This window comes from Calliopsis andreniformis, chromosome 10, assembly GCF_051401765.1.
Source record: "Calliopsis andreniformis isolate RMS-2024a chromosome 10, iyCalAndr_principal, whole genome shotgun sequence".
Lineage (NCBI taxonomy): Eukaryota > Metazoa > Arthropoda > Insecta > Hymenoptera > Andrenidae > Calliopsis > Calliopsis andreniformis.
This window is the reverse complement of record NC_135071.1, coordinates 4,620,823-4,635,960: the sequence shown is the minus strand read 5'-3', so window position 1 is coordinate 4,635,960 and position 15,138 is coordinate 4,620,823. Positions and strand designations below refer to the sequence as shown.

At 38.6% G+C, this 15,138-nt stretch overlaps 1 protein-coding gene across 2 annotated transcripts in view; it reads left to right on the top strand.

Annotated features, from left to right (window-relative positions):
- Hcs (holocarboxylase synthetase-like protein) overlaps positions 1–15,138 on the top strand; it is a 348,010-nt gene that overhangs the window by 280,789 nt on the left and 52,083 nt on the right. For both annotated transcript variants that reach the window (XM_076386483.1, XM_076386482.1), the window contains one exon: positions 10,306–10,466. In XM_076386483.1, the coding sequence (XP_076242598.1) occupies positions 10,306–10,466 (161 nt within the window). The remainder of the gene's footprint in view (positions 1–10,305; positions 10,467–15,138) is intronic.

Below are 15,138 nucleotides of genomic sequence, written 5' to 3'. Positions count from 1 at the left end.
CAGATATATTGGACCAATTAGGAAGCGCCAAAGACTTTTCTGTATTTGACTTGGCTTCTGGATTCCACCAAATCCCCATGCACCCTGAAGACCGGCACAAAACCGCCTTCTCCATCACCTACGGGCATTATGAATATGTACGGATGCCCTTTGGTCTCAAAAATTCTCCTGCAACCTTCCAGAGGCTAATGGACGAAGTTCTAATCGGCCTACAAGGGGTAGAACTGTTAGTATACGTCGACGACATACAATTAAGTTCAAGAAACTAATGAAACGTTTACAAGAGGCCAACCTCTCACTACAACCAGAAAAATGCGAGTTCTTAAAGAAAGAAGTCGCATACTTAGGGCACATCATCAGCGAAAATGGTGTTAAACCTGATCCAAAAAAGCTGGAAGCCGTAAAAAATTTTCCAATTCCCAAAACGCAGAAGAATGTAAAACAATTTTTGGGACTGTGCGGATACTATCGTCGATTCATTAAGGATTTTTCTAAAATTGCTAGACCTTTAACAAACTTAACAAAAAAGGACTACACTTTCGAGTGGACAGGAAATCAACATAAAGCATTCGAATTTCTACGAGATGCACTTTGTAAAGAGCCTATCTTACAGTACCCTGATTTTAACAGGATGTTCAACATAACAACAGATGCATCTGGCTTTGCTGTAGGTGCTGTTCTCAGCCAAGGAGAAATCGGTAAGGACCTTCCCATAGCATATGCATCCAGAGTCCTGAACGATGCCGAGACAAGATACTCTCCAACAGAGCGAGAATTACTTGCTGTAGTATATGCTGTGCATCACTTTAGACCTTATGTGTATGGCAAGAAATTCCTTCTCATCACAGACCACAAACCATTAGAATGGTTACAAAATCTGACTAACCCAACGTCACGGTTAATGCGTTGGAAACTAAAACTAGCTGAGTATGAGTTTAAAATCGTTTATAAACCTGGCAAATATAATACTAACGCCGACACCTTATCCAGGAATCCGACTTCACTTCCTGTATATGCAAAACGAGCAATTACTCACTCAAGCCCAGATTCGGATGAATTCAAGAGGAAAAAGGAATTTCACCAGTACAGAATCTGTCAAAGATCAACATCTCACTCTAGCTCTGATCCTGAAGATCACAAGAAGAAAAAGGAATATCACCAGTTCCCAACACGCCAGAGAAGCACCACAACTTCAGCATCTGGGAATCCAGCCCCAAAGAAACAAGCAAGAATATATTCAAGCGATACAGATAACGAAACAGAAGTAGAAGTTAACGAAAAAAAGAAACAAAAAAGGAAAAAGAGCCAAACAACTTCCTCCTCCAACCAACCTGCACCTAAGAAACGAACAATTCAAGTGGAAGTCCATGAAACCCCAAGATCACCTCCTGCCAAAAATCCTAGTAAACCAACTCCCCTTAAGCAAAAACCAGAACCTACTGACTGGAATGAAATTATGGAAGCTGACGAGGAAACAATAGTCCCCAAACATCAATTTAGAGACCCACCAAAAATAGATTCTTGCTCAAAAACTAGTAGCAGTACAAGTTCCAGCGAAGCAACACTTACCGCACCTAAAAGGGAACCAATGTCAGACTCTAGTGGTACATTAACAGCCCCCGTATCCCCTATAAGGATCAGCAAGAAGGAACACAGAATACTTACCCCTCAAGTCTATGGACCAGTGCAGAAGAAGCCAACGAAAGAAGTGCACAAGAAACCAAAAGTTGTTAGTAATGTGCCTGTAGGAGTTAATATTCAGGAGTCCAACGATCACCTATGGATGAGGAAGGAAACGATAATAATATTCATTAATGAGAATGGCAAACCATTAGGAACATTAGGGGAAAAATTAATAAAATAGAAAAAAATCAAACCATGCAAACCACTGCAAGCAGGACAAATAGTAGAATTAAAGAAAGGTAGGAACACTGTCTTTGGTATAGTCACTACCACCAATCCTTCAGAAGAAACCCTCCATAAGGTATTGAAGTCACTAAGGATTAAGCTGCAACAAGAAAACATAATGCAAGCATGCATATCAGGAGAAAAAGGAAAAATTCCGTGGAATAAATTACAAAATTTAATCCGGTTAAATTTTCTGCAAACAAATATGAAGTTTATTTTGTGTAAGGGCACCATCCAGATTCCACCACAGCAAGATCGCCTACAAATCATGAAGGAAAACCATGAATCACCAATAGGAGGTCATAAAGGTATTAAGAAGACTTACCATCGCATCAGAAGTCAATACTACTGGAAAAACATGAAATATGATGTTACAAATTTCATCAAAACTTGCCTACAATGTCAAAGAAATAAATTAGTTAGAGTAAAAAACAAGGAACCAATGATAATAACAGACACACCTGTGGATGCATTTGACAAAATTTCCATGGATATCTTAGGACCACTTCCCTACACTGAAAGGAATCATAGTCACATTCTGACAATCCAAGATAACCTCACAAAATACTCCCTTGCAGTCCCATTAATGGCGACCACATCTGAAGATGTTGCCAAAGCGTTCACTGAACATTTCATATGCAGATTTGGTAGCCCAAAGGCAATATTAACAGATCAAGGCACTAATTTCACAGGATCCCTTATGAGGAAATTTGCACAAGCCTTCCACATCAAGCAATATCGAACTTCCGCTTTTCACCCTCAGTCGAATGGTTCCATTGAAAGAAGTCATCATGTTCTCATCGAATACTTGAAGCATTACGTATCCAAGGAGAAACAATGGGATCTATGGTTACCTCAAGCAATGTTCTCCTATAATACAAGCACACACGAAGGAACAAAATTCACTCCGCACGAACTTGTCTTCAGCAGAAAAGCGCGCTTATCCTCAAGCATTCCTTCAAATGACAGTCTAGGCACTTATACAGATTATGTAGACAATTTAATTTCCAAATTACATTCCATTCGGGAATTAGCACGAACTAATCTCGAACAATCAAAGTATAGACAAAAATATTACTATGACAAGAAAATTCATCCTGAAATCTACAAAGTTGGAGATTATGTGATGCTACTCAATCCGCGACGTGATAAACTAAGTAGCGAATACAGAGGGCCTTACCAGGTCATTGAAATCCTAGAGAATAATAATGTAAAAATTGCTATAGGACCGAAACAACTTAAGGTTGTCCATATGGACAGAATTAAGAAAGCCCATCTACCTTAAAGCACACACAGGCATTAAACCGCCATTGGTACAAGCGAAAAAAAAAAGAGCACGTCAAGAAATTTCAAATAATTCAGAATAAGAACGGCAGACCGTAAGTAGAATATACGTATAAGAAGAATAAAATAAATAAAATAAAATAAAAAAAAAAAAAGGGAGAAAGAAGATATAGGACATACAATTTTCCAGGAAAAAAAAAAACATGTGCGGACACAGGCAATTTATTTACAACACTAACGCCAAAATATTGATGACGATGGACCTGTGGTACAACGTATACTGCGTAAAGGGAAGCATCTATACGGACGAAGATGGGAATGACTACTGCCGCCAGTGCAGTATAAATTATGAAATAGTAGAAGTGTACCACTCGCACCACCTGAGCGTAGACTACGCTATCAGATGCAAAAGGTGCATTAAATTAGTAATAGAGCCTTAACCAATATATTATTGCACGAACTGCCGAACAGCGTTCTTTCTAGTATATCATCGCAGACAGAACCGCCAAAGAAACATGTAAATATATAATAATAATAATAATAATAATAATAATAAATAAAAAAAAGGGAAGAGAGAGGGAGGAAAATATATATAAAAAAAAAAAAAAAGGGGGTTTCATTTATTTCATCCAAATATCCATAACCTTCTTGGAACATTATTGCAAAACCAAGATGGCGCGACCAAAGTGCGCCCCACGACCGATAAGAAGCAAATGCGCAAGAGGAAAATTCGAACGATATAAATACTCCTGCGCAAAGCTGCAAGCGCACCAATAAGGAAACAGGAAAAACAAGGGGACCAATCAGAAACCTACAAGATTTTTCAACAGCTTCGGAAAAAGGGTATAAAAGAACGCAAAAATCACTATCGCCACAGAAGAGAACATCATGCCGAAGCGAGCAGGCAAACGAAGAACCTACAGAGCTAACCTGGAAAGAATCATGGATAATTTACTCCAGATACCCGCTCCCATTCTCCCTATCCCAGAATCCGTCTTAGGACCGGTAACCATTAACTGAAATTTTCTTTATTCTTTCATTTTGAAAATACTAATAGCCTCTAATCTAACGAAGCAGCACCGAGAAACACAGTCAAAGCCGACTGTGCGGAGCAATGTGCCAGTCGTTCCGGGGACCAGGATAATGGTGGCAAGAGCTGTCCCAGGCCTTTATCCAGAGGGCGCCCCAGTCCTCGTCCCAACAAAAGCAGCTGCCCCTGCAGAAGACGCTCCAGCCGTCCAGCCTCCAGAGGAAACCTGGTCCCTCCCAGTCACCCTGACCCGACCGATAACCCCGGACCCTGGACCCCTCCCAAAACCCACGATCCCGTACCGGCTACTACAAGTGGACGTTCCAGAGCCAGACTGGAACCAATACAAGAACCTACCCCAAAACGACCCCCGAAAAAATTTGTGGCAAATAGGAAGCCTATTTGGAACCGGCGCTGCGGATCCCCCAAATTCAAATGCGAACTGCAGGTGCACCCGATGCACGAGGCCACCAAAAGAAGACCCATCTCAGCGCAGAAAGACAAAGGAAATCCCAAAAATCTTGAAAAAGCAATGGGTAAAATCCAAGTCAAGACTCGATCTCTCGAGGACGAGAGATTCCGTAAGGGGGGAGGTATAACGCCCCACGACTCTGTCTCTGTCTCTGTCTCTGTCTCTGTCTCTGTCTCTGTCTCTGTCTCTGTCTCTGTCTCTGTCTCTGTCTCTGTCTCTGTCTCTGTCTCTGTCTCTGTCTCTGTCTCTGTCTCTTCCTATTTCACTCTATCTCTCTCTACTATCGCTGTCTCTCTCCATCTTATTGTAAATATGTCTATCTCTTTCTATTTCTATCTTATTACTGTATATAAGCGCGTATTCTGTTCATCCATTTACTAATAGACATTTTTGTATTACGACACACATTATATATTATAGATTTTAATTACATTCTCATATAAGTATAACATATTTCGTACGTTTTCATATTAAAACAGTCACTATTAGAATAAGAGCGCCATTAGAATTAGAACAACTGCGCATGTGCGAACTCCGACTGGCGGGTATATAAGGAGCTGCGAAAGCAGCAGGAACACACTTCTCTCTGGCATCAGGTTCCGAATAGACGAAGATCTGGGAGGCAGCTGAGATACTCGTCCAGTGAGATCGAGACCGCTCCTTTAGGGGTAGCGACCGTTTTCGAGAGATCAAGAGTATTCGATGCTCCTTTACAGGTTCAATCTTGAGTAACTTTATGACAGGTGCACTACGACGATTCTAAGCAAGTGCAGTACGGGCGACGTCTTGGAGGTAGCTGATATACTAAAGATCGAGACCGCTCCTTTAGGGGTAGCGACCGTTCTACCAAATAGTATTTGATGCTCCTTTAATATAGAGTTCGTGCTTGCCGTAAGCAGACGAATCGCTTGCCAACAAGCGCTAGAAGCCATTCCTAGTCGGACGCATTTCTAAGACCGCTCCTGAAGAGTCTTTTCTCCAAGGTAGCGACTGATGTAGAAAAGATAACGAAGGGCTTACGAATGCTTAGGCAATCAAGCAAAGATTATATGTTTCATGAAACCTTAAGACCGCTCTTAGGTTATAGCCACCTATAACTTCGGCAGCGACCAGGGCATACGAGACAAGATCTATTGCACACACACACACACACACACTTACACTGCGTATCGTCTAAAATAGAGGATCCTCTACCGCAATTAATACGGATTAATAATTAATAACAGCATAATTACTCTTGTTCACGAATGTAAAAGCTTAGACACATAACCTAACTTCTATTCACGAATTTTAAGCATAGACACATAACCTAACTCTCGCGTTATCGAGATAAATGATAGAAGTATATCGCATAACGATTACGATTAACATAACCTCGTCTGTGCATGATAATTAACCTTATTTGTTCTTATAAATATTTAACGAATTAGAATAGGCATTAGTATTGTATTTACGTTAGAATTAGAATAGGGTTTTACTGAATAAATTATTGTCAAGAAAGATCTAAGCTTTGGATTTTAACTCCTTAACCGCACGCCACACGAACCCCACTTTTCGTCCATCGGAAAGCCGCTCTTCCATGGACAACGTAGCATCGCTTTAGGGACGTTACATAAGTCAAAACAAGTGCGTATGCTTTAGGAAAACAAATGCGCATTCTGTCGTTAATGACAACTGAAGTGCGAGGTGGGGCTAAACCTCGACTCGCAGGCGTAGGAAAAGAGTAGGGCAGGGGGTTGACTAAAGTAAGTCTCTCTACATGCTATTTGACTTTAAAATAGGCTAATAAACATGCTGGAGTCAATTAGTCGGATTCATGGTTGAAATGGCCATACAATGCTTTTTCTGAAAGTTTGACTGCTGGTAGCGACCTCTAAAATTTTTCCAAAAATTAAATTAAAAAATACTAGTTTATATTTTAGAGTAGAGAATCATATAACAGGGTGTTGCGGCAATTTTTCAAAAGTCAAAAAATAAGGATCATTCCAGTGTACATACCAACCATTTCTAGTTCATAGTAAGTGTTGAGTTACCGTATAGATTGCAACGAATAGACAAGCTTACTATTTCTTCAACGATATTCAATAATCTTTATTCTGTAATCTTGCCGAATGACGTAAAATGTTTAATCAACAGTTTGACAGTGAGTGATTCCTTCTTGTCCTTGCGTCAGTGTTACATTACTATTGGGGCAATTACTACTCGAAACCTCCGCGCGAGTTCATCTCTGGTGGTTTCCTCTAGATTTTTATACATTTATAACTGATAAATGATGCCTCAAACGTGAAATCATCATTTTTGATTTTTGCCCTTTTTAGTATCTAGAATCACCCATTAAATTTATTCCATGCCTTTCAAAAGCACTCTATCTAGAGTGATCGACGACAGGTGGCTCAAAAGTTATGCAGTAAGTGCCTGTTCACATTTTATCGGGTTATCGCTGTTTTGGCGGCATTCTCGTTTCCTACGTCGCTAGACCTTTTTCCTTTTTTGAGACACGTAGTGTCTCAGCGTTATATTGGTCGGTAATCGGCCAGCGCTTATTTGTTAATTAGGCGACGAAAATCGAATAACGTGAAACGGCTCTATGTAAATTGTAGACATCAAAGTAAGGTGAAACAAAAGTACCGAAATTATGGTTGAACCTTTGTTTCTTAATTATAATTTCTCGAAGGTTAGTAAAATCTGTCTAAAACTAAGTAAATCGAAAGATACCATTATCGTCGCAAGCCCGTGGCAAAGATCAGATTATGGAAATCAGTGATTATTATATCCATTATTCTAGATCGAGACTCCTACAATTTCGCCCCATTTGCGTGAAGCAAGTGTATTCTTTCGACAGTGGCTCTGATACAGCATTACTTCCTTTAAAAATTTATAATTTACTAATGAAAGTTGAACTGTTATTTAACGAAATAACGAAAGAATAACGATTCTTGGTCTTTGTCTTATTTCGATGTTTGGAATCACTCCTTTAGTTTCCTCCAGCTTAACACCCTGTATATTAGGTTTTTTTATATTTAATTCTTATATAGTATGTCCCACGAAATCCTGGACAGTCGATTATTTGGTAACCTATTAAAGATACGAAAAAAGTTTTTATATGAAATTGAATGGCAAAAGGGGCCTGATTTATTGGCCGTAACAATTTTGTTTTATCATTATTGTTTACAGAGATATAAAAGTTAAGTTTGGTTTTTTAAATGGGATTATATATTTTTTCTTTGATCAATAGATAATACGTTTCAAGACGAATTCGGCAAACATTAATGTATACACTTTTTCTCAAATAGTTTTTTAGATATTACGCGTAAAAGTTTACTGATTTTCGGAACAAGAAAATCTGCGAGATCAGGAAGCACAGTAGGAGGTCTCGATTCTCGACCACACTTAAAACGCTACTGGTTAAACGGGTGCCTCTTGAAACCGATACGAAGAGACTGGGGTAGGAACGACAAGCCTAAATTCTACACAATAGTTTTTTTCACAACCGTTACCTTTACGGCATACAGAAAGATATCGCCCATGTTTTAGTAAAGAAATAAAGCTAACGGATGAAGCTAAAGCGTTGCTCGTACTTTGAAGTAATTAACAAATTGGCAATACATTTGAATGGAAAATACTTATGATGGCAAGATATTATGTATGACAAGAATTTAATATTACAATTTGAATATAAATTCGTACAAAAGGGGTAGAGAAACTTTTTCAGATGTGAATGGTATTACTGCGGTGTATACAAAACTATTGTGTAGAATTTAGGACTGCCGTTCCTACAGCAGTCTCTTCGTATCAGTTTCAAGGGGCACGATTTAACCCGTAGCATTTTAAGTGTGGTCGAGAGTCGAGACTTCCTACTGTGCTTTCTGGTCTCGCAGATTTTCTTGTACCGAAAATCAGTAAACTTTTACGCGTAATATCTAAAAAACTATTTGAGAAAAAGTGTATACATTAATGTTTGCCGAATTCGTCTTGAAACGTATTATCTATTGATCAAAGAAAAAATATATAATCCCATTTAAAAAACCAAACTTAACTTTTATATCTCTGTAAACAATAATGATAAAACAAAATTGTTACGGCCAATAAATCAGCCCCCTTTTGCCATTCAATTTCATATAAAAACTTTTTTCGTATCTTTAATAGGTTACCAAATAATCGACTGTCCAGGATTTCGTGGGACATACTGTATACAGGGTGTCCCAAAAATGTTGGAGTTCCTTATAAGGGGTGATTCGGGGGTTGATTTGAAACAACTTTTTCCTTAACGAAAATGTTCTTCGAGGCTTCGTTAACGAGATATTAATAGAAAACCCCGACCAATCAGAGCGCGAGTATGCCGGTGGAGCGCCCGCGGTAGAGTAGGCTACGCGCTATGCGGCCGCGCTCGTACACGAACAAGCGAGTCAGCACCAGTGGTGGGAAATCGCGAACTTCGGAGTCGATTGTCTCAAAAACGGTGCGAAATATCGAAAAATGTTACTCTTGCTTTTTTACTTGTTATGGGTAAAGGAGTCGAAAAGGAAGAGTAGCACTTTTCGATATCTCGCTCCGTTGGAGAGATATCGTCGACAAGAAGTCATAGCCTGCGTTAAATTTAAAAAATACTGATTACTGACAAATTGAATAAAACTCACCCTTTCGGTAATTCCTTTCCTTCCGGTTTAGAAACCTGTGCTGCTAGGTCACTGTGCCGAGCCGGAACATCTGCGGACGAAATGGTTGTATGGTAGTTCAGGATTTAATGCCGCATTTAATGAATTAACAACAATCGGCCCCTTTCGGGGCCAGCAATTCTTTGTACAACGTAGGAACAACAAGTTCCATTAAAAATAAATTCAGTGATTGTATTGCTTGATCAGTGTTGGTGGTCGTGCAGTGAAGTGAATACATCTTCGATACAGCAATAACTCGGATACACTTGACGTCGCAACCCTTTATTTCGGGTGGTGGCATATACCTGCGATCAGCTGTGCACAGGGCGCTGAACTACCATACAACCATTTCGTCCGCAGATGTTCCGGCTCGGCACAGTGACCTAGCAGCACAGGTTTCTAAAAAGGAAGGAAAGGAATTACCGAAAGGGTGAGTTTTATTCAATTTGTCGGTAATCAGTATTTTTTAAATTTAACGCAGGCTATGACTTCTTGTCGACGATATCTCTCCAACGGAGCGAGATATCGAAAAGTGCTACTCTTCCTTTTCGACTCCTTTACCCATAACAAGTAGAAAAGCAAGAGTAACATTTTTCGATATTTCGCACCGTTTTCGAGACAATCGACTCCGAAGTTCGCGATTTCCCACCACTGGTGCTGACTCGCTTGTTCGTGTACGAGCGCGGCCGCATAGCGCGTAGCCTACTCTACCGCGGGCGCTCCACCGGCATACTCGCGCTCTGATTGGTCGGGGTTTTCTATTAATATCGTTAACGAAACCTCGAAGAACATTTTCGTTAAGGAAAAAGTTGTTTCAAATCAACCCTCGAATCACCCCTTTTAAGGAACTCCAACATTTTTGAGACACCCGGTATGTTATATTACATAATTTTATTAATTAGCTTCTTTACTAAGGAAAACATTTTCACTAACCATTTCGTGTCTGAATTTTTAAGGGAGAAGTAAGAATATATGGCTAAGTCCTCAAGGATGTGCGATGTTTACTCTACAAATTCATGTACTTATGAATACAATACTTGGGAAACATATTTCGCTTCTGCAACACGTAATCTCTGTAGCAATTGTATCTGCCTTAAAATCTCTACCCGGATATGAGGTTTGTTCTCAATACTTCCTAATTTACTATATATTTTTTCATTGGATAAATTATATATACCACTGTCATTTTTTCCTTTTATGTAATAGAAATTGTATGTATAGAGTTACAGTTGTAACTACTTTCTTTGTTGAAACAGGAGAACATGATCCAGAAACTGATTACTATTTGTAATTCTGAATCTTTTCCCTGATAACGAAAAGATATAGGTGTGGTTGTTGCTTTTGGTATGTTATTGATTGCAAGTTGTGGTGTATAGGATGAGACACACAACTGAAAGAGCTTATACCTCGAATTTAATAATGGATTAAAAAAGATTGTAGAGGGAAAGGTTGAATGGTATGGTTGGGTTCATTTCTTTATGGTTTTATTTTTTTCATAAGTGTAATAATGTACCCGAAAAACGCAAATGCACTTTTTTCTACATGGAATCACATTTTTTACTAATATCAATTCTATCAATGACTTTTACGCCATTCTGCGTAAAAAAGTATTAGAATACCATATTCAAACAATCAGTAGTTTATGCAATATTTTATATTTGTTATCTTGAAGTAACTGAAAATGTATTCATGAAGTGCATTCACGACTACTTGTTTCTGGGGAAGACTTGGAGGTACAATTGAAATTACATTGTCCAAACATAGAAAGTGACCACATTAATTTTGTCAGGAAAAACATTCAGGAACGATGTATGAACTGCTTACAATTGTGGAGATGGAATGCTCGAAAATTTTTTCTAAATAAACGAGTTATAAAGGCTGTGAAATATTTCACGAAATCTTGATTTTTTTAACATAGTATCTTAACACTTTCTTACGCAGAATAACTCGAAGAATCAATATTAGCAATCTTTGCATTTTTCAGGTCCATCGTTATACTTATGACAATACATAATAAAGATGTAGAAAAATGGACGCTATCATATAGTTTGACTTTTCTTTCTATCTTAATAGATAGAAAAATAAATTTGAAAAGTAAATGTCTCATTATATAATACGTTACATAAATTCGTATGAGAGTAGCTGCATTCAAAGACACAATGGTGGTTCACAAGTGGTCACGCGACTAGCATATTTAAATGTTACTTGACGTCGTTGACACGAGTTACGTGATCACATGTGATCCGTTCTTCAACTTTCGCATAAATTCGTGCAAGTGAGCATCATATTTTTATATAGGATTAATATTTAGAGATGCGATAGCGTCTCGACGCCAAGTATATGAAATAACACCCTGTATATGTATGAAGGGTGTTCGACAACAGGTATCCGATAATTTAAAGGGTGATTCTTGCGGTGATTCTAAACAACTTTTTCCTTAGCGAAAATGTTTGCTGCGGCTTTGTTAACAAATTATTAACGAAAAACATCGACCAATCAGAGAACGTCTTTAGCCAGCGCTCGGACGTCCAGACGGAGCACAAGTTACGCGTAGCGTTTATTCTCGTCGTGCTCGATGCTTGTACAAGAAACTCAGCATGCATCAAGTTATTGCCGACTTTCTTTTGAACTATTAGAAGAAAAATTTCGAAAAGAATCAGAGACACGTAAGCAGAACGTAAGTAGAACAATAGTATTAGTCATATTTATCTACCATCGGCAATACTTTTACCATGGTGGAAAATCGGCAATACTTTTATCATGGTGGAAAATCGCTGCCTTAAGTTTATAACAGTGATCTCGCATTTGTATTTTAGTAGTAGGTGTTGCTTTGATGTAGAAACTTTTCACTTTTGTTGTTCCACTACTATTGTGATCGAAAAAAACTAATTTTGCAATAAAAATTTGTTTGGAAGCAGTTATATTGATTTTCATCATTATGTTTGTATTTGAACTACCACAATTATTGCAAGGATCTGTCAGATTTATCTATCCTGTGAAATTATGTTCTATTATGTCTTGAAATTCAAATGATTTTTAACATCTTGGGCAGTGCAAGGTGTACCACACAATTTATATTGATAGTAGTACTTGTATAATTATATTTGTTGTAATAACCATACATTTCTATCATAATTTTTCTTCAAATATTTATTATATCAATATTTGCAATTTTTGTTCCATTACACAAGACAGATTTATTAATTAGTGAATTACAAACTGAAAGTAGTTAAAACAATGAAATAATAATGTTTTAAATGAGAATTCTGGCTGCAATTTGTTACAACATATTTCACACAAGCATGGCACAAATTTTCAGAAACTTGTGCGAATGAAAATGCTTCTCCGTTCTATAACCTTCTACTACAGATAATCTCCGTACCGGTGCGTCCGAAATGTAATTAACACTTGGCAGGTTCTTTTTCCAATGACGGCCGCCGAGCCCTGCCGAATGATCCCGAGAGTCGTCGAACGAAACATGTGTTAGCTCCTTTTGGTTGAATGTGTGTGTGGAACGTGCTTGAGTAGGAAGAATCAGAAGAAAAATCGTACAATTTCCGACTGATCCATGATATGATATTCTGATATCTTTGCCATTGGTTGACCGATTTTATTGAATTTGGTCTTACTGGACAGCTCAGATGCGGTTTACATAAGAAAAATGCTTTTAAATTTAGAGAATATTACCCGTGTGATGAGATATTAATGAAATAAGTTTCAGGTAAGGTTGGAATAACCGATTCTCGAGTAAAGATACACACGGCAGCAACAGTCGATACATGTATATACACCCGGCGCCAAAATCGGCTTCTCTCAGTAAATGGCAACGTCGGAAGCCGGACTCCCTAATGTCTGAGAATCACTGGCGGGATCCGTAGCTTACGCGAGATAGGTGCACAAGCTTTTACTTATTTGGCTGAAATAGAATTTTGCTGGACTAAACATTATAAGTAAAAGCGATTTCGCTCACTGGGCAGCGGTACAAAAATATGATGGACTCGATTCTTAATTTGGCTGTGATATAGCTAATATGCATCGTGGGTAGGTGAACGCACGAATTCGCCATGTCAGTTTCCCAACAAGGGAAGGCGTGAGAAGGCATTCTGCACGCGCCGAACCCTACATAGGCCGCCGTCGCATAAGAGCCTCTCACTCGCGCATAAAGACCTGTCCTTGTTTAGCGCCATCTTTGTCTACCGCATCACTGTGGCCGTATGCTCTCTGTTCCGCGCACAGGAATGACAGAGAGCATGGTATCACTGCCATGCGGCAGACAGGGGTGGTGCTAATCACGGCACGCCCTCTGTTATTTCTGTACCGGTAACTGGCGCGAAACTAGCGCAGAAACGAATGTGATACTCCTTTCTTAGCCACGCTAAGTGTGAGATATTTATTTTTTATTTGTAATTTCTTTTTAATTCTTTAATCTTTTTTTAATTACCTTCTCCGTCCTATCTTTGTCCAGTTACTTAATGCTAAGTCGTAATTTTATTTATATAAGCTTCTACAAAATGCCTTCTTTCTAATTGTTTACTTATTTGTGAGGAGAAAGGGGTAGGAATAAAGAGAAATAACGTCAGGTTATGTCAGGATAGTGGGCGAATTACCTGCGGAATGTGGGGATGGATAAGTGCATTTGGGCTTGGGGAGTTGATCGAATTTTCCTCGACGAACTTGCTTTATTTTGTGGATTATTGTTTGTAGTAGCGATTTTCTATCGCAGCAAATCTCCTTGTCGCATGCTTTACAGTATATTGTGTCCCTCTTGCAACAATATAATTATCTTGCACAGATGTAATCCACTTAGCCAGCATTACACACTTGCTGTTTTTTGATTGAGGCATCTCTAAGTTTTGATGCAAATACTTCACTACTAATAGGCACTATGTACGTTTGTCTTCGAAAGATATGCTTCAAACGAAATCATTATAGCTGCTGATTTACTTGAACAATAGAGATTAACTGCGGCGTGACTCCGTCTGTGTACACATCATACCATCGTCTTTGTTTTGTCAATACAGTATTTGCCACATCGAAATTACAACATGTTGTGGATCGTAGCTACTCAATCCTTTAGGCACATCTATCTTATTTATTCTGGTGTAGCATTAAATAGTCGAATATGTATTTATGCAAAATTTATGCGTTTATGTAAGAAATATGCAATTCTGCAAAACATATGCAATATGCAAAATATGCAAAATAAAAATTATATTTTTAAAATCCTCTAATGACAAAACAAGTTTCTGTTTAGGTCCTACTTTTTTATCTATTTTCGATAAAAATATGCATTTGCACAAACATCCGCAGTCTGTATATTAACTATATCAGAACTAAATTAAGAATCGAGTCCATCATATTTTTATATCGCTGCCCAGTGAGCGAAATCGCTTTTACTTGTAATGTTTAGTCCAGCAAAATTCTATTTCAGTCAAATAAATAAACGCTTGTGCACCTATCTCGCGTAAGCTACGGATCTCGCCAGTGATTCTCAGACATCAGGGAGCCCGGCTTCCGACGTTGCCATTTTCTGAGGGAAGCCGATTTTTTCGCCGGGTGTACATACAGTCAGATACATATACAGTCGATGTATATACAGGGCATTGAGCTGTATACCTAACTGGAGTGCGGACCCCTGTAAGAAAAAGGAGGGAGGGAGGTCAAAGCGAGAGAAGCGAACTGGGGTGAATCTGTCCTTGTTCTTCGTATTATCCCTCTCTTACTAATTACTGTACTGTAGAGGGGGTACTGAAATGACGACAATATACGTGCCTGCATGGTTAGACTGC